A 23,734-nucleotide genomic window follows, 5' to 3' on the forward strand; every position below is an offset into this window, starting at 1 on the left:
ATTTAAGTGGACTTAAGAGGTGAAATCCTTTAGGGATCATAGCTTTTACCCGGATTCACCTGGTCAGTCTATTTCAAGGAAAGAGCAGGCGTCCCTAATATTTTGTACACTTAGTGTACATCACATGTTCATTTTTCTCGTATAACTTTATAACCTCAAGCTTTTCTTCTGGAGTAATAGCTTTCCTTTTCTTTTCACTTGTACCACACACACTAGCAGAATTCATCATACCTTTGCCACTCAATGTAACTGCAATATTTCTATCAGTTTCCAAAGAATGAAAATATATAATAGCTGAGCACTGATACGCAACCTTCTTGCATACGCTTGTTAGACAAAGACTGATGCCACTGTTTGAGTGAATATGCCAGCATCCCATGTGTGTGTTGCTGCACTGAGGACTCTACCCATGTGACTAGTTCCTGAATACTTGAGTCTTGTTATAGCCAGCATCCACTCCCATTATCAAAAAAGCTTTCCCTAATAAATCACTTGGTTTATGGCCAGTTCTCATTTATGGAAATGTGTTATATCAGAAATGACTGTATTTGCTATTCATGTCAGTAATGTGATTACAAATTCAAATTGCTTGACTGCAAAGCAAAAATAATAGAAATAATTGATTTTGCTGTCCCAGTATTTTTGGAGGGCACTAATTCTTTATCATGGTTTTTTTTTATCCTGTTTAGCCATTTCTCACATGTTTTTGCAGACTGTTGAGTACATATGGCTTGTTTATTATTACATTTTTTAGACCTGCCTTTTACTGTATATTTGGTACAGAAAAACATATTTTGCAGCATTTGGCAGTGTTTACGTAATGCTGTCTTAGGCATCACATTAAACAAACTAAGCTTTTAAGTCATTCGTTTAATTAAAAGTGGACATTGTGAGGAGTGTACTCTGATAAATGTGTTGTTCTGTAAAAGCAAAACTATGCAAATGTGTCTGGTATAAAGACTTTTTTCTTTGTTTACACACTGGAGTTTAATCTGGAATATGTGCTTCTTTTGGAATTTGACTCACCAGTTACACAAGTATACTTGAAGTCTCACGCTCTCAATCAGTCATAGTCAAAGGAGTCTTTTTTTTCTTGTACATCCAGAACTCTGAAATTGTTAGCTGCATGTGATGACATGTTCTAAAAGGCTTTTCAGATCGTTTCTATCTTTTAAACATATAATGTGTCAGGATGGATTTATTATGGTGTCTTGTGTAAGTGCTGTGATTGTTGAAGGGAACAGAGAGCTTGAACTTGAACTTCTTCAACTCAGTCAGCTGAACTGAGCTGACTTTGGAGCAATTGACAAAGTACAAATATTTGTATCTCTGGTGTGTTTCTGTGTCTTAAAGAGTACAGTGCATCACTTAGCAAGACAATACTTTGGATTTCTTCCTATAAAAGCATGTGCTTATATGCAGAAAATAGTTTATCGATCATTTCCACAAAGTCCTTTTCAGCAATTTTTCCTGGTGGGATTACTGTGTGCTTGCAATCAAACATTTTTTGCAGAGTTTGATTTTATTATTCACTACCATAATCTGAATTTCTTTGATTCTTTGTATGACAATAACAAGAAGGTGCTTTCTGGAAATTTAGTACATCAAAAGAAAATATTGTGGCTTCTTCAAAGTTGTGTAAAATGTTTCTCTTAAATGTGTTTAGCCTGTCTTGTCCAATAATGAATTGTTTAATCTTGAGTAGTAACTGCTAATGTAATTGGAAGTCTTTTCAGAAACAGTGAAGTAATTGTTATCCTACTGTATGACTAGTTTTCAGAAAGAAGGCTGATAGTATCTGAACTGAGTGACGCCATAGGGTACACAGAGCGCAATCATGCTTCCTAACGATGTGATATTTTGAACTTACTAGAGCACCAAATTATCAGTGTTATCAAACATATTTAATTTTGTTTTATGATGAAGGTGATGCAATAATAATTTACTTAATTTCTTCATGAAGTCTATCCAATTCTATATCGGTCATTATCAAATTATTTTTCCCCAAATGCTTTTTTACAACCATTCAGATTCAAATTTAATGTAAAAGAATAATTACAGTGAGGCAGAGGGCAGGATCAAATTAACACGCTTTCTGATTTTTAGGGATGACTATTCCCGATGAGGATACAGAAGCTGGACAGAGCAGTAAATACTGCCTTGTGGCGATTGGAAGGCTCCAGGTATGAGGGTATTCCATTGCCACAACAAAATCATTTGTAGAATACCCAATGACAGTGAGATCTCATATAATAAGGCTATATGTCCTTTGAAGAAATAGTGTGGAAATATGCACCATTCCTTGCAAAGTGTATTCAAGCCAGTTTTACATTGGCAAAGTATAATGAACTTTCAGATGGTTTTAATACTTTGAGTTTTCAGTGTGCTATCTTACGTGGTAGAAGTAAAGATTATATATTAAAAATAATCTTTACACTTTCACAGTTATCTCAGGTTATTTTGTTAACTTTCAAATAAACAGCTTTTTCTAATTGAAAACAGTACCTTATCTGTGTCACAAGCCATTTTCTCACTGTGCTGAGAAAATACATATTACTGTAACAATCATATGTGGTCTATGAGAAAAGCAATCTTAAATTCTCATGCTTCAGGTTCAAGTACTGTTAGATTTGTTCTTACATTTATATTTAAGTCCGGCAAAACAGAAGTATTGACTAGATTCCTTTAATACTTTCCTTGTCTTGTAAGTTGTAAAACAAAGCTGCACTAACAGCTTGCCTGGCTTGGAAGACGCAAGGACATGTATACAAGTGCATGGCCATCTAAAACATTTTTGAAACTATAAACTTATTCTATGACTCCTCTGCTCCCAGGTTACCAGCTCTCCGGTCTCAATGGACATGAATGGGCTCTCGGTGCCCACAGAGTTCCTGTCTCGTCACAGTTCTGATGGTATCATCACCTTTGTGGACCCACGCTGCATCAACGTCATTGGATATCAACCCCAGGTTAGCTCCTGTCCTGCTTGGTAGGCAGCTCACTTGGCTGCTTAGAACTGTTGTGTTTTTTTGCATTTTGTTTCCAAAGGATCAGGAAGCGTGGTGTTTTGTTTGTGTATTTCTTCAAAACAATGTTTAAAAGTGTGGGGTGTATAACAGGAAGTCTCATGATTTCTAAATCTGTTTGTCCTTTACCCTCTGGAGCTGAACATAAGCTATCTGAGTCAGACACACAATTGAGAGTTATGGTTTAATTTATCCTGTTTAATTCTGTGGGATGTGAAACATAAATCTTATCTGGACACATCAGTGCTTATTCATAAATTAGACTGTATATCCGTGTCCTGTTAAAGGGGAACTGCAATGCTATTTTTATATTTTGGGGTTAAAAAGAATCAGCATTGATGAGTGCATTTCAAAACACAACAAGTCAAATGTACACATTAACTTGTAAAAACCTCCTATTTACATTAAAAAATAGATTAAATTTCCAGGTATGCACAGTGCCATATTCTGCAATTCAGAACAAGGCAACAAAACGTCTGATAATGTGAAGCAGTCCTATTACATTGTAAAGAAGCAGGCTTGTGAATACGTCTCCTTTAATCTAATAGAAATATTGCTGTCGACTTTGAGAGTTCGGTTTTGCCAACAAATACAACATACTTGTTAACTTTTCTGCAGTGAAACGTCTTCTGCACAACCTGTACGTATTCGCTTGTACATCACATTAATTAGTTATTACAGTGACTAGTGAATAGGAATGGGCGCTTCATGTCACAGTTCATGGGAACTGTTGCTCTTGCTGGTGGCGAGACAAGGGAATTGCGACAACATGCAACTTACAGTACTTTCACAAACATCACAATTTTGTGCTTAACTTGAAATTTGTAAAAAAAATGATAACATCAAAAAATGTATTTTGTTACCAGGATTTATTAACTGGTCTCGGAAATTGGGGCTGCAGTTTCCCTTTAAAACACCATGATGAAACCAACATCAGGATAAATAAAGTGATGGTCATGTAATACTAGCACCTTAAAAGTGGAGACAAATTAGTGGCTAAAAAAAGAGTCAAAGTAGACAATATAGTCCAGTGTGCAAATGAAGGTGTGTGTAGTAATGGCTTGTTGAATACAAGTTAATATGACCAAGATACAAGGAGCCAGTCTTCTATACTCAAAGCTGCTCAAAAACATTTGGCATTATCAATGCTAAGATGGTCACAAATGGACCTTTTTACGTGTATGTGTTTGGAATACATAAGGGGATATAGTATTGTAGAAGCAAAGCTGCTTTTCAGTTTTGAGGGTTGTGTTGTTGTTTCGAAAAAAATTGTTGTATATTTGAACAAGAGACTCGAGTTTCTACTGATTTTTTCATGGAAATTTCATTGGAAAATGGGAATAGCCATGGGGATTTTCTCCAAATATTCATTATTTCAATTGGAACATAAAGGTTACAAAGGAGTGGAGACTCTTCTGTCCGACTTACTTGTTTGGTAATTAGTGACCAGTTGTTTCAAGGATCTCATCCAGCTGCTTCTTGTAAGAAGCCAGGTTATCAGCTTCAAAAACATGGCTGAATGGCCTGTTTCAGACTCCCACAACCCTCTGTCTAAAAAAAAGTGTTGTTGTTAAAATAACATTTTTTAGCACATACGGTTAGAAAAATATGAACTTACAAGTGATGCATAAATATGTGACTCTGTGTTGTGTTGGGAAGCCTATCCACACTATAAAAGAGCCACATCTGATGGGAGGGAAACAAAGAGTGGGAATAGTTCACCCATGTGCCTGGAGGACCATCTCTGACCTCAAAATAGAAGCTTCACTAGATGTTAGGCACCAAATGGCTAACAGGCTGTGCAAAAAAAGTAACACATACAAATTGTTGTGAAAACGAATAAAAATGCATGTAAAAGTGTGTTCTCAAGTCTTATGTAAATGATCAATAAAATGGCAAAGAGACAGATCATTAATAACAAATGGCTAGACTGTCATGGCAAGCACATCACTGGATGCTTCAGAAAAGTAAAAGCTTCTAAGTTCACACGGGAACTGTGCTGTAATTCCATAGGGCCTTGTTTTATTGTTTTGTCTGTGGAGCAAAGCCTTTGTCTTGAGTCCCAAGTAGAAATGAAAAATGAAAGATATATGCCAACAAAACCAATACGAAAGATTTGATAAATCAAAAATGGAATAAAACACAGAAAAATGGAATAAAACACTAAGCTTTTTCCATAGATAATAAATGTATATGGTGGTACCAGCAGTTTGTATGTGTTTTTTTGTTACCATTCTGGTTAAAGCTAGTTCCAGTCACTACATTTTTCAATTCATTATTTTCACTGTATGCAAGTGAAATAAAAGGGGCATTGGGATGGTTTGACTTCTGTGTGTAGTTCTATTCTTCTGTTCTACAGTTTTAAAACTAAACCTCATGGAATCAGCTATCAAAACAGGAAACTTGTTGCTAACTTCTAGGGCTGACATGCAAAGTTTTTCAGACAACTAAGAAAATTTGCAGTGCTTACTTTGGATATGTACAGTGTTCTTCGCCTGTTTATATGAATATTTGCAATAGATGCAAAGGCAACTGCAGAAGTGCAGTGATTTTTTTTTTAAATGAATAATGCTGTGTTTGATATGGTACTGTGCTTACTCTTGTGACAAATCAATTAGATGTAGATGAGCCTGGTACCAGATAATTTACATTCATTCAGAGATTTAATTATTAACATGTATCAAAATGAGTCTACTTGTGCTGAATAATAAAATAAGTCATACATTAATGTGTATTTTATTATACATTGCCTTGTGAAAGATTCACAGTCACTCAGTAGTGATCTATTTTGTTGAATTACAAAAGATATAAATGTTTGATCAAAGCTTGAATGCTCAATCTTATTCAAAAGAGCTTTAATTCTGTCAAAGCTGCTTCCACCAAGTAGTTACTTGAACACTGGTATGACCAATCTGTTGAACCTGCATTTTAATTCTTAATTATTCTTTATATTCTGACGTTTTTCTTTCACCCGTAAGACTATTCAGTTTAAGCGTTCAAGCTTGGATTAAAATGTTCATTTTAATAAACAGTATAAACATCATTTGAATACTTTTGTAAGGCAATATTTAAGAGATGATATATGGTCATATAATTATTATATTTTCATTTTAAAGCACAATTTTTTTTAATCGCACTTAAAATTTGCAGGTTATTTTTCCCCAACGTTTCAGTTTTTCAGGCTTTTGATTTGGGAAAAACTGCACTTCATTCAGTAACAGCCACATCTGTAAGCGCATCCTGCTCTGCTGGAGACTGGACTTCATTTCTAAGCTTACAGTCTTAGCATCTGTCAAACACTTGATATTTTAGCTGCTGTTTCTGTTAACTGCCTGTACATTTATGAAGTGCGTGTTTCCTTAGAACTTGTTGTGTGTTTTTGAGCTTGCAGTTTTATTCCTTGGAAGCTGTCCAGGTATTGCTGCGTGGGGTGGTAAAACTGCCCCTGGCATACTATGTCCTCCGAATACTACTTCGAGGGATTTTACATTTATTTCCCTTATTAATACGTTACTGTGGTTTTTACTAGGATCTTCTGGGAAAAGATATCTTGGAGTTTTGCCATCCAGAGGATCAGAGCCACCTGAGGGAGAGTTTTCAACAGGTATATTTATTTCTCTCTACATAGTACATGTTACAGCAGTAAAGAAAGTCAGAATACAAGTTCACGACTGTAATTATTCTGTCAGTCCCAGTCTGCAATAAAACTTGAACTTGAACTTTATTGCCATATGTAACTGGTACATGTACTGGTACAATGGAATTCTATTCTACAATGGAAGTGCAGATAGTGCATCAAGAAAATATACAAACAAACAGTAGACAATGTACAAGTAAACAGGTAAACAATACAGACGTGTTGTCCACTATAGTCTTAACACCATTGTGTTCTAAATAACCAGGCACATTTCCAATTGATCACGTGCAGCTCTTTTAAAAGTGTTTAAAACATTGACAGCTGTGACCCTTCAGCATCTTTAAAAATCAGTTGTTTTGTTTCTTTATGGTTTGTCCTAGTAATCAAATTTGAACTTTTTTGGTTTTGTCAGGAACTGCAAGATCAGTTCTCACCTAAGACTCTGTTCTGTGTTGAGCCACTATATTGTAAAATAAAAAGGGAATAACATCCCTTGAAGACGACATTGCCGCCTCTTTAGTCTGGGGAATGACTGTTGCAGTCATTTCCACTCTTCGTGAACACGGGGACACAGCCCAAACGGTTGTTTAGAGCTCCTAACAGGACTCTTGAGTATTGAGGTATCACCCTTTTGTACTGATTTCTGTGTAAAATGTGTTTCACAGAGGTGCACATTTGATTCATGAGGACCCTTTCTATATTTTATTAAATTATTTTTATTTTATTTTAGTTGTTTTTGTGTGTAAAACAGCATTGTTTTTTCCATGCTGTGTGAATGCTTTTGAATCTGATTACAGCCCAGTTCATATGCAGGAGTACAAAACATTCTGTTTTGTATCTATAGAAGGATCAAAATATCATTTTACTAATATGCAGTTTACACAGGTTGTTTGTCTACTTTGGTTTATTATCTGCCCTTTTCATTTAAAGCACAATGTTGAACTCAATCTGCCTACCCTCCTGGGAATGTGATTATTTCTGATCACACACTTTCAGATTACTAACACTGTTTCTTAACATACCTAGAAAGCATTCTCCTGGAGATAAATTCCTGGTTATTGCTTTATCCTTGCACGTTTCTGCCTATAGATTGCCACAGGAATGCACTGACAATGCATGTAATCTAAAATCTGCAATTTTTTTGAAATGTGACCCAAAAGCTAATGCACTTCAGGGCTGGACTGTACAACTAAAAACATGCTAGTACGTCTGTTTCTAAGAAAGAGCCAGTTAAAACCAGTCTCCTCTACCTGGGATAAGTGTAAATTGACAAAAGCAAGGCATTACATTACTCCATGCGAGCCTGTCAGTGAAGACTGCAGTATTCATATAACAAAGATTAAACTAAACTGGGATTAGTGTGTTTACGTGTGCAAGTTTTCACTGGCTAAACTTTAACCCCAGTGATGCTGATACCCACTGGAGTGAACTGGAGCAACTGGGGTATGGCACCTCACTCACTCAACAGTAGTGTCTGCACCAGGGATTTGATTCCACATAACTTGTCAGTTATCGGACCAGAGATTTACACGATAGCTGTAACCTCTTTCTAGTAGTTATTGTGATATTCAAACCCTCCAAAACTTGCATGTCTTGGTGAACCACAGGCCAAAGCAGCAGGAAAAGGGGGCAAGGCAGGGCTGCACTGTGGGCAGGATGCTAGGCCATCGCAAGGTTATTTGCACACATATGTAAAACTGGTCATTAAGAAACTGGGACGGAAGTGGAAGGAAACTGGCACACTGGGAGAAAACCCACAGGTGGAAATGTGCACACAGGCTCCCCAGCTGGAATCGAACCCAGGACCCAAGACGTGCTTTACACTATTTATTAAAACACCACCTGTTTTTTTAGGCCGAGACTTCAGTGGTATTTCTTTTCCTGAGGTTAGGGGGTTTCAATGAAGTTTCCCCTCTAACGATATTATGTAAGATGGCTGATGACCTCCGGTTGGATTTGCTGAGACAGTTGTTAACCTCCCCATCTGTTTAGGTTATCATTTCTAGTTTGATGCTTAAAGGAAGGGAGAAGCATTGAAATAATTGGTCGTCTGTTTTATTGAAATTGCCCATCCTCTCAAGGGCTTTGCTTCCTGGGGACAATGTACTTAGTTGATAGGAGGGGAGAACCGGATGACACAGATCCACAGAGTTTGCCAAGAATAACAATGTTAGTCCTATCTGCAATCCCAGAGAAAAGATTATCTTGTGCTCAATAGGAAGCTCATATTTGAACACTTGTCTATATATCATGTTTTTGTTTTAAGTTTAACGCGAGGGTGTGGTGGTCAACACTGTTGACAAAAGGATGTGTCTCTTTCAAATGGAGATCTGTGATTCTTCATGATTCAGTACAGTATTGAACCCTTGGAACTTCAAAAATAGGGTGACAAGATAAATGATGCAGTGAGTTCTGCACGAGATGTTCTCATAGTTGTGCTTGTTGGATTTTACCGCACATTTGACAGAATTATTTTTATTATTGGTGTTTTTTTTCATATCTCTTGAGTTAGTCTGTTTTTTACTTGGTCAGGCATTTCAAGTTAAATTTAGAAGAGGGGGGAATCTGCATTTGGTTAACTGCAGAAGGAATGCTGTGGAAAGAATGTCCATGTAAAAAACGTCTAGTAATTAAGATAAGGTGTGCCAGACTGCTGCTGCTTCCCTGGTCGGCACGAACGTTAGGGGCCCATTAAATCACCCTGCCTTTCCAAGTCTTCCACCCCTGCCTTGTCTCCCGAGAGTACACCCTGTCCATTTAATGATTAAATAACTGTAGAAGACGAGAAGAATTTCCATTTTTAAGTTTTGTATTAAAGTACAGTATGTTTACTAAAGAACTTTGAGATGTATAATATAGACATTTTGCAGTGTGTGTATTACAGAACAGACACTTAACATGTTTCTATTCTTTTTTTAATTCCACCTTAAAGTCATGTTGACACCCTTCTTTAAAACCAAATGCGCTTAATTTGTCTGCATTGTAATTTTCCAGCCTAAAATGGTTTGTTATTAATTTTTCATTAATTATTGCTGCTGACTGCTGATTTTTTTTATGTACATTTGTAACTCGGGGCAAGCCTGAAGTGTTTCAGTGTTGCTGATCTAACTTTCCGTGCATCACTGCTGAACAGCTGTCCCGTTGTGGTGTTTTCATCCATCTCTCTCTCTCTTTCAGGTGGTGAAACTGAAAGGCCAGGTCCTCTCTGTGATGTACCGCTTTCGCACCAAGAACAGGGAATGGATGCTGATCAGAACCAGCAGCTTCACATTTCAGAACCCTTACTCGGATGAAATTGAATACATCATCTGTACCAATACTAATGTCAAGTACGTTTTCCATTTTCTGCCCATATCCTGCATCCTGAACCCATAATTTCCTTTTGTAGCATTTGGCACGAGAAAAACATCAGACACCATTGACATGCATTCCTTTGTACACTCTAACTTGCAGTCTGGTGCTGTGACTCCCATAAACTTTCACATTTTAAAACCAAAAATCTTGTTCTGCAGTTAGAAATGTTGAGAAAAAGAATACATTGAAAAAAATATGCTGTGCTGTAACATGCACTGACAGTTCTTAAGCTATTTCTGTGTAGTACAATAATACTGTATACCTTTTAAACTATTTGTAAAGCATTGCTTTTAAAATGCAAGCACATTCCTTTTCTTGTAACAGCTTAAGAAATATTCATATATGCAAACTTGTGATTTGCATGTTGGTAAGTTTTTGGTATTAAGTTGTAAAAGTATTTGGCTGGAATTCTTTTCTTTTAACAGATCAGTTCTTGCTTAGAGGTTATTCACTTCTTCTTAGGCCCTCCTGGTACCAGAAAACTAATGGTAAAACTTTATTTTTTAAACGACCTGCTTAGAAGAAATACTTCAACACAGGTGTTCTTTCAATTGTGGCATTCCTAAGCTGGAGCATGCTTGGAGGTTTTCTGCCAGTAGGGGGCAACAGTGATTTAATTGCTCTTAGTGCTCTGGTCTGACTGTGTGAGAGGAGAGGGAAGTAATCTTTAGGGAGGCTCATGCTCAAAATTACACAAAGTTCTGTTCCAAGAAATAGTGGTCCTTTCCGAATAGTGCGTTTTCCTCCAAAGGAAATGTCCTGACATTTCTAATTTGCAGTCTTCATAAAAAAAGATTCTGTATTCTACAACAGTATTTAAATACAATCAGGACTTGGGCTTTACATTCTTTCTCTTTCTGAGGTTAGCTGTTTTCAGTGTTATTTTATTTGCGCAGTTTAGAATACCTTTCTATATGGAAGTGGTCTGACATTCTGTGAAAATATGAAACTCCTGAAACCTGGTTTATGTCAAACATGTCCATTTTATTTGGAAATATGGCTAAAATGCTTGGTGCACAGGATTTGCACAGGGTAAATCTTGTTAATTCAGAAAACATAAGGAAAAACATGCTCATTGGAAGATGGTGTAACAGCGTAACACTACATGTTTTTACTAATTGACCGGGAGATAAAGTGCATAAACATGTACAGGTATCTGTCAGTGCTAATGACAATTTACAGTCACTTGCAATATGATGTATATTCATCATCTTCTTTACACACTGTTGGGCTTCGCTAAGGCTCTTCTACAGTCTTTGGCTACTCTCACCCACCTTGTTCCTGCAGACTTAATTCCAGCTTGGCATTCTACAGCATATCTTACGAGTGGATTTTTTTCCCTTTCTGTCCCATTCATTCCATTTCACAATTTCCTTGGTCAAGCTGCACTCTGTGTTTTCACTTTCACTTACGTTTTGTTATTGCACATTTCCTTTCTTTTCTAACTTGGAACCACACATTCAGGTAGCCACTATCTGGTTAAATGTGTGGTGCTGCCTTGCAGAAAGTTGATTCTGCCACATTTCTTCTTGTTGAGATGAAGCTGGGTGTTAAGTCTGCAGCCTTTGAGGAATGTAATTCACAGCTGGACAGAGTGGGAGAGAGGGCTACATGTGGATTTTTAATCAGTGTGATGAGTTCCCAGCCTTGCAGAAAGAATTTTGACATTTGTGACCTTGAAGGAAAAAAAAAGCTTCTCAGAGTAATTTGCTAAAAAGGAGTGTAAATTCCATATTTGCTGCCCAGTAGATCCATCATAGGATAGAAAAGGTTGTTCATCTTTGTTATGGATTTGCTAATGTAATATCTGAACAGAAAGGAGGGGGTGTTGAGTGAATTTATTACCAAAAAAGTATTCTTGCATAACAGTATACCCAGTCGATTCCTATAAATGGATTAAGTAAGTAAATCATGGTAAATCATTTCTCAAAGATTTATTTTACCACATTTATAATGTATCAAGTATTTCACCAAGGAAAAATAGATGTGTGTTTTTTAGCCATGTAAGAGTAGTTTCCTAGTACTGTTTTAATTTAACAACTTTTTTCTGATCTTTTAGTGTCCAACTCTAAAATGTACAATTTTCAGGACAGCAAAGTAGATTTGAAAGATCCTTATTTTTTGGCATTGCCACCAGGAAAATGCACATAACCCTTCCACCTTTCTGTACAAGGCTTGATGAGATGAATGCTAAAGTGCTACTCACAAAGTGTGCTCAGCTGTGTATGACAAACTGATTTGCCGTTTTCACTTTTCAGAAATTAACTTAAATAAGGAGCTTTTCAGCATATCATGCAAATTCCAGACCCAGTGGATTTGTGGACCTTTGAAGAAATATGCATATAAATCTCTTCCCTCATTTAAAATAAGTTGTGCATTTCTATAGCTATCATATGTGATTTCAACATCACTTAAAAAATCTATTATACAATGTGTGAGTTTCAATTTAATCTGGTCTTTCATTGATTTCACTTTAACAAAAGTTTTAAGTTAATGTTATTTTTCTTGCAGTGTTTTTACAGCATTGTTGTATGATTGGTGAACCTGTCACCCTCATATTTGAGGAAATGTAAATCAGAGCTGTATCAGCAGCTGTGTGAGCTACTAAGCTGAAAAGTAACAATAAAAATGAAAAAACAACATTTCACTCTGGCACATCATACCTCTTCACTTACCTGAAGTCGTCACAGCTGAATTTGTTTTCTACTTTTCAGTGTGGTATTAATCTCTGCTTTTACAGTAGAATCTGAATCTTGTTTTCCTTAAGCTGGCTTGTTGCAATGTTGTGGAGCCAATGGATTTTGAAAATGAAAGCATGTAATTTAAGAATTGTCCTTAAAGTCAAGTTCATTCAGTGCACAGCTAAAAATAGTCATTTGTGCATGACAGCTATTATTTAGCCTTGGCTTGTTTTAAATTGCAATCTTGAACCAAGCTATTAAAAGCAAAACGTCTGTCTTGGCCCAGTTATACAACTGACTCAAAAACATTCCTATAGAGCCTAGTAAACAAAATCTGAGTTGTTAACACATTGCCTCAGCCTCGAACATCTGGGTCTCATTTTCACACTTACCAGCATTGACTCTGGATACTTTATATGTACAGCAGCCCCTTCTTTGTTCCTTATTTACTTTGATGATTATATTGAGATAAATCAGTCCTTTATGGTATTTTGTTTTGTTACAACCTCACTGTTATTACATTAAAGATATGCATTGTCTTGTAGAGAACAGGTGGGTATAAGAGAATAATTTATCCCGTTTGCACAATCAATTTTTGTCTCTTTAGAACATGTATTTTAGGACAGGAGACTTTCTTTTGTAGCTCTCATGTCAGTTGATATTTTAGGAATTTTTTAGCCTGGTAAGTACAGAAACTTAGATTTGTTTCAAATTTCATGTCCTTGTTTTGAATACCAAATAATAATACATCTTTTTCTGAAAGGCTTGGGAGACATTTGTTATTCATATCATTCCTGGTTCTAATCCTGATGACCTGTCTGCCCTCATTCCAGCTGTCCTCTGGCAGAGTCACTAAGCACAGCGATAAATTCATGGTGTGCCTGTGTAGGTTTTGAACCTTTTTAGCAAGCATTTGACATAATGGGGTTTTAGAATAGTTTCTGCTGTTTGAAGCATTTTATTTTATGTGACAGTTTTCTTTGAAGTGGCCCTTGTAGCATTATTTATTTGACTGCCTTTTTTTATCCAGTGCTGTAAAGAGCCAACCAGAGGTCATGCTGCCATAGAATGTCGATATGTTCTTCAGCCATGAAAGTTCCCATCATCATCTGTTTCTTGTTGTGAATTTATTAGAGATTTTTTAAAATTTTTTAAGATGTAAACATCTTTTACCCGTTCCATTTTCGGAAGAAACGCATCCAGGGAATCCCTACGTTTTCACGCTAGTTTACGGAAGAAGCCAACTCCTGCAGGGGATGGTGAGAGTAGGTGCTGTTTGGGATGTCTCTCAGGCACGCAGGGGTCAGGATCCTGGCTCTACAGGACAGGAATGACATCTAAAGGGCTGCCCAGCCTTCCAGCAAACACTACATCTTCTTTCTGAATCTAGGGCACTTCCTGTTTATGCCAAACTGGAAATTTGAACTAGAGATAAAATGAACTTTAAATGAAGTCACCGCATGCCTTTTTTGAGGTCATGTAAATAGGAAATGATTAGAAGTTTTGTGAAACTAATTTTTAGCAGAACATTATCTCTAACATGCTTTTATTTTGATATTTTTGGAACAGTCTGGTCTTTCTTTAAAATAAAGAAGAATGTTTACACTTTTATTATTATGTGCATAATGTGAATTGAAACCTGGCATTATTAAGGTTACAGGTAGCCGGAGTTCATTAAGTAACAGTTCTTTCAAGTATGCAGTAAGTATGAGATCAGTGAAGTGGTTGGAGGTTGAGCACTGCCGCTTTGACACAGAATGGTCAGCTACTGAAGTGTTTTTACTGACTGTGTGTCTCCAGTCACTCCTGTCCGCTCTAAACCTGCCGTCTGCCTGCTCTGTGCTTGCAGGCAGCTCCAGCAGCAGCAGGCCGAGTTGGAAGTTCACCAGAGGGACGGCCTTCCCTCCTATGACTTGTCCCAGGTAAAAACTGAGCAGAGAAACGAATCGAAAAGCCCTTGAGAAGAAAAGCTGTGTATTTTTTTTTAATTACTTCATCCTTTCCCATGTCCTCCTGCTTCAGCAGGTGCCTGTTCCAAATGTCTCCAGTGGAGTTCACGAAACAGGAAAAGCAATTGACAAGACGGATACTATGTTCTCCCAGGACAGAGATCCGCGTTTTGCCGATATGTATGCAGGCATATCAGGTAGCAAGTTCAATGCTTTATCTTTTTGCCACAGAGCTTGCAGGGAGGTAAAACATATTGGTTCTTTTATCTCACTTTATACACGTTTGTCATGCCTTTTTTTTAGGGAATTTTATTCCATTAGTCCCACTTTCGTAGTGTATTGAAAGTCAAATCTATTTTATTTACTTTTCCTGCAGTTTTAAGCATCGTTTTCTTTTAAGATAATTTTTCAGAAATTATGTGAAAAAGATCAAACATCAGCTAGATTGTTGAAAAAATAACGTTGTCTGTTCAGTTGGGTGTTGATTTGAAAAGTGTTTTTTTTTTAAATAGCTGACAAAAAAATGATGGCTTCTTCCTCGGCGGTGAGCGGCCAGCAGCTCTACTCTCAGGGAAGCCCATTTCAGCCAGGGCACTCTGGGAAAAGTTTCAGGTATGGTGGCTCACCTGTAAAATAACAGACTTGATGTTGTTACGTTCTTGTGTAAAATTATAGTTTCCCCACTGAAAGAGCAGAATTGTATTCTAGGCCCCTATTAATACTTTTTTTTATTATATGAAGATATCCTACAGTTTATAGTTGGGTTATTAGGTTATTTTAACAGTGAAGATGGGGAAACTGTTGGATGTATCCTTAAACTGAATAAGCTGAAAGCATAGCATGCCTGTTTCAACTCAGATAACTGCCAGGTTCTTGTATCCTGTCAGTGACTTCTACTTTGCTGTTTCAGCTCCTCTGTGATCCATGTTCCCGGAGTCAATGACATTCAGCCCTCATCCTCTGCAGGGCAGAACCTGGCCCAGATTTCTCGGCAGATCAACCCTGGGCAGGTTGCCTGGACAGGCAGTCGCCCTCCATTCTCTGGTCAGGTAAAGCCTATGCTTTCTGGCTACAGTCACTCTCTGCTGTTTTACCAGCTCCCCAGAGCTTCTGTTCTTAATTTCTCCAATTCTAGCAAAATTCATGTTTCAATTATGTTGTTTTTATGTGACTCTGGATAACATGGTTCTCCTTTTTTCCATTGTAAATTGCTTCAATATTTTTTTACTTGGTACAATCAAATGAACCTTTGTTACTGGCTATAATCATAAGCACCTTTCTCATGTCAAGGATGTTTTTTAGTTTTTCTGTAATTGCAAGAGATATTGATGTGCTGCTTTTAAAAACACTGATACAAGTTAGTCTAACCTTTCCTACAGATTATAAAATGCACCTTATAGATTATATAGGTCCCTTTTTTTCTGATTCTTTTCTGTCAGATCTTGCTGCTTGCTATGGTGTAAGCAGCAGTCTGTTTTCATAAAATGACCCCACATGCTGGGTGAGACAGCTGAGAGAAACAGGGGAAGAGCAAGCAGCCCGCAGAGAGGGAAGCTGAGTAGACGGCGTGCCCATAGACAGTCACATAGCATCCTGTAGTATGCTGGAGAAATAGGCAGAGTGAAGAGCACGAAAACAGCCCAGAGTTTGTGGTCAGAAACTAGTAAGGATCAAATCAGGGAGACTTGTAGTGACGCATAAAGGGAATGTGCAGAAGATGAGATCCAAACAAGCCAGAGCCCAAGCCAAGATAAAATGAAAATTGCCAACTGGTGATACAGATTTCCTGAAATGCCACAGTAATCGGCACTGAGTGACAGGTGAGTGGATGAGTGGTCAGGTACTATGTGAGTGGATGTGTGGTCGGGTACTATGGCCAACTCCACAACTCCACATAACTCCACTATGGCCAACGCTAGCTGGCTCCACAGGTTTGCAGTTGAGGTGAGCCTGACACTTTTCCCTGTAAATGTTTTATATATTCAAAGAGTTCTACATACTCTGTGGGGTTTTACCAGCTATCTTCTTGTGTCATTGTAGCAAATCCCAGCCCAGTCCGGGAAGGCGCAGTCTTCTCCTTTCGGGATTGGCACAGGCCACAACTACCCAGCTGACCCTTCTTCTTACAGCCCCCTCTCCAGCCCTGCCACGTCCTCTCCTAGTGGAAATGCCTACTCCGGACTGGCCAACCGCAGCACAGCTTTTGGTAAGATGCAACAGGGTTAAGCAAGCTGGGGTTTTGGGAAGTGTGTTTGGTTGTTTTAAGAAATTTGTTGAACCTAAGATGAAATGAACCTAATCAATATTTAAGAAATGTGCACAATAACTGCTTTGTTAGATTTGCATGCCAGAGAATATATGGTTGACATCCTCGAGCACCTGCCTTCAGTTTCATATTGTCTTTGTATCCAGTGATGATAGATCACACAGACTGGCAATTATGCCACTTTATAGTTCAACAGATCATTGTTTTGAAATTAATTTCTGGAGTATTTTTGTCCTGCACTGTCTGAGTCATCAACCAGTGATGGGCTATAATTATTTTCTGTAGATCACACTTACTAATTAAAAAATCTAGTCTTTATAACATTTTAGTAAAGCTAAAGGTAAAGCATTGCCCTTTGAGGTGGATGTGACTAGTAAAAAAGTAGATTTAAAAATGCTAGTTTAATTTTCAAAATGCTTCCTAAATGTTTGTTTTGTGGTTGATACAAACCTAAAACTGAAAGCAGCATGTAATTAATCTTAGAAAGTAACTATGAAACAAATATGTATTTTTCATGGTGGAACTTTTTGTCGCAAGATGAAAAGGATTCTTTCTTGCAGAAATATTTGAATTGTGCGGTGAATGTAGTATCAGTACCAAGCCATTTTGAGAACGTAATGGATTTGTGTTCAGCTTTACTGGAACTATGATTTATTTCTTTTCCAAAAAGATTACAGTAACAAGATTCCATTCTTATTAGGACAACACCAAACATAAGAACTAATGTGACTTTTTAAACCCAGAAAAATATTACCAGCTGGTGAGGAAATTCAAATATAAATTTCTATGGTCAGTTTTCTTATTAAAAATACCCTATAATAAAATAATTCATTCTTGTCATCAATTGTCAATCATTTAGTGCTTGATTAAAAGAAATTTGTAAGAATCGTTATTTTCTAATGAATCTTTGCCAGGATGTTTTCCCCCAAAATTGTCATAACTTTTTTAGCATTCATTTACAGCAGATTTAAATATTGCTGTTTCTTTGAGTTTGTCCGGTGGAAAAAATTACTGACCACAACCGTTTCTTTAGCGTTTCTCCTGGAAATGCCCCAAATCTTAGACTTCATCTGTAAGGAAAGTGTAAAGCCTAAACTATAACTCAGTTATAAGAAGATAAAATTCAGCAAAGGTCATCTCTTCATCTATTTCAATGTCTAGCTTGGTTAAGCAGATGACAGATCATATAATTTTTACTTTTGCTTGGGGAAAAAAGCAAGTATTCCATGTAAAATGAGCAAGAAAATTAGTATTGGCTCTTGTTTCATCCACTTAGCTCACTGAAAAGAAGAAGGAATGTGGTTGCTACAAATTGTTACAGCTTTGAGAAAGTTCTCTCTACTTTTAAATAGCAATCCACCAATCAGAAAATAAGCTAACATGCTGTTAAACCTATATACTGTACATATACATAGTTTGGACATTTGGACATTAAGGTGTAGTTCAAGCATTTTAAATAGTCTGCCAAGTTTTATATACTGTACATATAACATAGAGGATTAAAAAAGTCTCTGATCTAGGTCATTATGGTTTACTGGAATTTTATTTTTTCTGATACTTTTACCTTTGTGATAAAGAAGGATAGATCAAGACATCTTCAGTCTACGGAAAAAAAAACCCCAGTAAGTTCATGTAAATTATACCAAAAAGAAGAACTGGACTGGGAGGGATTGAAATCTTGACGATGTTGCTTCAGTGACGTGAGAGGAGAATGTTGAGCAAAGCAAAATGAAAATGGGCAAAGATCCGAAGACTACACAAGGGCCTTGGAAAAGCAAGACCACTGAAGATGATATCATAATTCTGAACCTGTTACATCCTGTTCTCCTTTTTCCCACAGGTTCAGATGTTTGTTTTGAGCGACAAATAACCTCTTTTGGTTTTTAAGTGTATGAAGTGAAATGCAAGACAAATCCAATTTATATGTACATACATATATACAGTACTCTTTGAATTGCAGTTCTTTTCTTGATTTGAATAAATGCCAATGTCAGTTTCAGAAAAATTGCGTTGGGCTTATATCATGTGAACCAGGACTAGAGAACTGAGAGCGTAGGCATGGGGTCACTAAACCATTTTTACTCCTCTAAACATTCCTCTACAAAGACTCCATTTTATTCTTTTTCTGAGAAATTGCATATACAGACCATTAAAACAAACACTTATGCATGTTTGTTTTAAAAAATAAAGTATATATTTTTAGAACTTTGTCTTTGGTATCAATTTGATTAGTTGATCATGGCTGACTGACATGGTCTAGTAACTTTTGATGTATAATGATTTAATGATGATCTCATTATTGAATTTTGTTGAAGGAGAACATAGAAAAAAAACCCTGGTGTCAAGAAAGCACATTACTTCCCATCTGACATTTGCTGAAAAGTACATAGATAATTCACAAGGCTTTTGGAACATTGTTCTCTGGACAGATGAGCCGAGGGTAGAACTTTTTTGGCCTCAGTGAGAATCCTTACATTTGGCGAAAAGCAAACACTGCTTTTGAACAGAAGAACCTGGCCCCAGTGATCAAGCATGATGTTGAGAGTATGGTAGTTTGGGGCCGCTTTGCTGCCTCAGGAGCTGGATGTATTGCCATCGTTGACACAACCATGAATTCTGCATTGTATGATAGAGGAGAGCCTAAAGCTTTCAGTATGGTGTATGTGTGGCGTGACAAAGTGATTCTGCAAACACGCAATGGATCTACAAGACATCTGACATCTTTATTGCAGGGTCACACAGAACCCTTTTATGTTAAATACTGCCTGTTCTTTAAAGAGTGATAGGAAGGTAATTTTGTACCAGCTGTAATCATCCTCAAAACTTTAGACACTTCAACTGCTCTTAGAAAGCCATACAAGGAGATTTCAATATACAGTTGTGCTTGGTTTGCTTTTCTCTCTGATACATTTGGAAAACAATGTGAAGGCAAATATAGGGTGTCTGTTAAATGATCTGAATTCAGAACCATCTCACCCTTACTACCTGCGTGATGCACATCAGTCCCCTCTGCACTTGAGGTACACACTTGCACAAATATTCAGAATTTATATTTGTATCATATTAAGACATTCTGAAGCATATATTTGAATCTGTTGGGTAAATTGGTCATAGCACATTAATCAGTGTACAGTGTGCTTTTAAGGTTAACAGCCCACTTCTGCCCGAGTAATATATCTTCTTGTCAGCAATATTGTGGTATGTGCACATTTAGCCACCTCTGCTATAGGGTTCAGTGATTTTGCTGTTGTTGGAAGCTGGATTTGGTTAGGTCGTTATGTTCTGGAGATGTTGGAATGCCCACTGTTTGGTGTAATTAGGATTTTTGAATAACTGTTGATTTGTGTAGGTGTATCTCTGAAGACCCCATCATTCAGATTTGTTTATTTGTGAGCATGATGTTCTCTTTCACATATTTGCGTAGGATGAGAAGGAGCACACGCTGATGAATATTTCATGAATGTGACAATTCTTCATGAAGCATAAAAAAGAAGTAAATTGGCCTCCTGCTGTCCCCATTGTGTGAATTGAAAGGGTCATAATCAATTAAAAGCGCTTGTGCAAAACCTCATTAGCCTTAAATAAAATCATTACGAAGAGTCATTTACAGATCTGACATCTTAGAATAACAATTCTTCCAAATGTGTTCTTTGTTTTTGGTTTTAATTTAGGCCTTGGAGATGATCTTACATGCTTGCAAATAAACCAATTTATTCTAAATGTGATGGAGCTATATCATAGATTACTGTAGTGTGAACATGCAATTCCAGCTCAAGCTGGCAACATTCCCTTTTCAGGAAGTGCCCTCTTCTCATAATGACAAGGCCAGGAAATGGAGTTTCGTAATGAATGACCTCACAACGTTCCACCCAGGGGAACATCGTTATGAGTCCATGGCCAAGATCTTTTCCTACTGTACGTCCTCACAGAAAATTTCCAGGAAGTGAAAATTGTTCTCCATAGTTTCTCATGTCTGTCGACACCATTTTTTTACACCTTCCAAGAGAATGTACCCTGTAGTGCACACAAAAAAATAAAAAACACTTCTGTAATATTGTTGAAGACATCCTACCGAGCGGACATATTTGAATACAGCATAATGAATGTTTTTAATTTATTTCAGGTATTTAAGGAAGTATATTAAATATTATCCTTTAAAAAAAGCTGTATAGTGCTTGTCTGTATCAGTCTTATTTATTCTGAAAAAGATTAGTAAAGTGTGTTTTCCCTATTGCAAGCATATACTTATGTCTCCAAATTCTTATACTGATGTTGCAGCTGAGGGGACACAGAGTGGAGGGCAGTTCCAGGGCAGACCCTCAGAGGTGTGGTCCCAGTGGCAAAGTCAGCACCACAACCAGCAGGGCAGCGAGCAGCACTCACACCCTCAGCCCAGCCAGACTGAAGTGTTCCAGGTGAGAGAGCGCACTGTTCAGTCACCAGAGCTTAATGTGCAGCTGAGCTTTGTTCCCCAGCCTTGTAGTTAGTGTTAGCCTAATATGTACAAACAGAATTTGGATGAACTGCACTCAGACTGGTGCCGAAGTCTCTAATACCAAACTGGTTGGGCGTTCTGTGATTTCTTTGGAAAAGAACTGTATTCTCGTTATCCATCATATCGGCAATTCTCCTTAATCGTTTAGTGTTTGCGATGCAAGGGTTGTGAAAATGACTGATATTGAGTAGTGTGCACCCCTGTTAGATGAAGACATTGTGGAAAATCTAGTCTGGCAAATCTCACGCAAAATAGACCAGAAAGGCTTCCAGTACTGGAACTGCCAAACTAAGAGGATGTTAATACAAGTGCAACAGGAACATCTCTTATGTAAACTTCAATAGGTGGTTTCCACCCGCATTAAGAGATTTGTCTTTCCTGTGTTGCAGGACATGTTGCCAATGGCCGGAGATCCAACCCAGGGCACAGCCAATTACAATATTGAAGATTTTGCTGACCTGGGCATGTTCCCTCCTTTTTCTGAGTAATGGAGTGAAAACAAAAGAGGATGCAAGAAAATAAACTCTTGAACATATTTTGATTTTCATTTGTTTTAGCTTTTAAGTCCAACTGAGGCCTACAGTGTGCAGAAGTGTTCATTGTACATGAGCATGAACTTCCAGACATTTTAACAGGAGATGTTTTTTCATCACATTGTTTCCTTTGGCTGAATAGTAATAATCTCCTCACCACAAATCATACTCTGATTGCATTGTTAACCAGGACATTTTCATTGTACAACTTCCAGTAGTGTGCAGTCTGTACGGTCTTTAATGTGGTCTTTAAAGTAAATATTTATTATACAGTATTATTCCATGACAGTCGTATTTTTCATGCACTCCTCTGTTTCACAACTGTGCCAAACTGTAAAAGGCATTTAGAATATGCAGATGCACATTGCTGCTAACCAGCTTTACATTCAAATCATCTGTGTACAGGTATTGTAGCTCTAAATATCTATAATGAATTAATGAAGAATTTGAATCTAAAGATTCTGGGCCCTACATTTAAGTGCTTTGTCTTCCTCTTAGGAAGCTATGGGAATTTAAGCACCTCAGTGATTTCAATATTGCCCCCCCCCCCCCATGTTTTAAAAGTATAATGTGTCAAATTTAAGTTTTGCTAAAACATTTTGAAAGATGAAGGACTGTAGTCACATGCAAACAGAAGCTGAAAGTGCACTTCATACTGCTAACAGCACCAGCCACAGCCTTTCAACAGTGCAGTCTAGTTTCATGCAGTGAAGGGCTGTTGCTATTGTTGCATATTTTCAGCTGTTTGACTTGTATAGTAATTTGTAGTTGGCATATTTTACATTGAAAGATTATATAATCTGTAACAGCGATGTCTTTTATACTTCAGTGCTTATCACTAAATCAAGTAGGTGTTTTTTTTCTTTTGTAAATAATGTGACTTGAGAAAATGTGATTTTGTCATTCGCACACTTCATTTGTGAAGGCTTAATATTCATGAGAGTGTACAATGTGAGTAAATATTTAACTATTAGCTTAGTCTGTTTATTGTAAATTTAGTTTAGTCTTGTAAAAATTGTGCAAATGTGAGTCATTATTTTTGTTTAACTTTATAAACATGATGTGCTTGTGCCAATAAATTCTTGCTGTTACAAATGCCTTTCAGTTTGTTAAATTCAACACACAGTTGTTTGCACAGTGACATGATCCAAATAGGAATGTTGAAAGATGGCAGGTAGGATGCTTAATGATTCATTTGATTGTGACTTAGTGCCCTCCTGTTTCTTTTAGGCAACCAGTGAGGGCAAGCGGAGACGATCACTAATGGTGATTGGGGATCCTTTGGGGGTCAGGCATTGAGAGTGCATCTCTGTATGACCTGTATCTCTCTTGCATGTGTGTGAAGCAGCTGTAAGGGAAAAATGGGATGAAATAACTTCCTCTGTCCTCCCTGAAGTCCCAGTACAGTCTCTGGTGCTATGGTGCCACAGCATGAAAGTGAAGCAGATATCCTGAAAAGCGCACACTTCAGACAATTGCTGTACATAGCACCCGGAGAAGGCTCCACAGCCGAAACATTTCTTTCCATCTCTTTTCAGCATGGAATAAATCTTTACTTGTTCCATAGCTGTACATGTGTGCCTCCAAGAAAGTTGCAGCTGTGACCCAAATCCATGAAGCATTGGCAGTTGCAAGGTATCAAAAATAAAAAGGAAAAAATAATTTTGAATTTTGAAAGAAAAAAGCACAAAAGAACCAGAATGTGGACTCTGTATTTCTTATGTGAATATTTACATATCCCTAATTATTTTGTCTTCTTTTAAATTAAACTTTAAAAGGTGGTAAGTTTGAAA

At 37.3% G+C, this 23,734-nt stretch overlaps 1 protein-coding gene across 10 annotated transcripts in view; it reads left to right on the forward strand.

Annotated features, from left to right (window-relative positions):
* arnt2 (aryl hydrocarbon receptor nuclear translocator 2) overlaps positions 1-23,036 on the forward strand; it is a 60,951-nt gene extending 37,915 nt beyond the window's left edge. For 4 of the 10 annotated variants that reach the window (XM_088920640.1, XM_088920631.1, XM_088920635.1 and 1 more), the window contains 11 exons: positions 2,107-2,183; positions 2,835-2,969; positions 6,556-6,630; positions 9,841-9,992; positions 14,548-14,620; positions 14,721-14,844; positions 15,160-15,259; positions 15,558-15,696; positions 16,688-16,851; positions 21,181-21,328; positions 21,798-23,036. In XM_088920640.1, the coding sequence (XP_088776766.1) occupies positions 2,107-2,183; positions 2,835-2,969; positions 6,556-6,630; positions 9,841-9,992; positions 14,548-14,620; positions 14,721-14,844; positions 15,160-15,259; positions 15,558-15,696; positions 16,688-16,851; positions 21,181-21,328; positions 21,798-21,896 (1,286 nt within the window). In that variant the 3' untranslated portion in view covers positions 21,897-23,036. Of the gene's footprint in view, positions 1-2,106; positions 2,184-2,834; positions 2,970-6,555; positions 6,631-9,840; positions 9,993-14,547; positions 14,621-14,720; positions 14,845-15,159; positions 15,260-15,557; positions 15,697-16,687; positions 16,854-21,180; positions 21,329-21,797 lie in introns of all 10 variants that reach the window. The other 6 variants (XM_088920633.1, XM_088920637.1, XM_088920634.1 and 3 more) reach the window with 3 other exon arrangements.
* Positions 23,037-23,734: the final 698 nt, after the last annotated feature.

Source organism: Atractosteus spatula, chromosome 7 (genome assembly GCF_055471065.1).
Source record: "Atractosteus spatula isolate fAtrSpa1 chromosome 7, fAtrSpa1.hap1, whole genome shotgun sequence".
In the NCBI taxonomy this organism is placed as follows: domain Eukaryota; kingdom Metazoa; phylum Chordata; class Actinopteri; order Semionotiformes; family Lepisosteidae; genus Atractosteus; species Atractosteus spatula.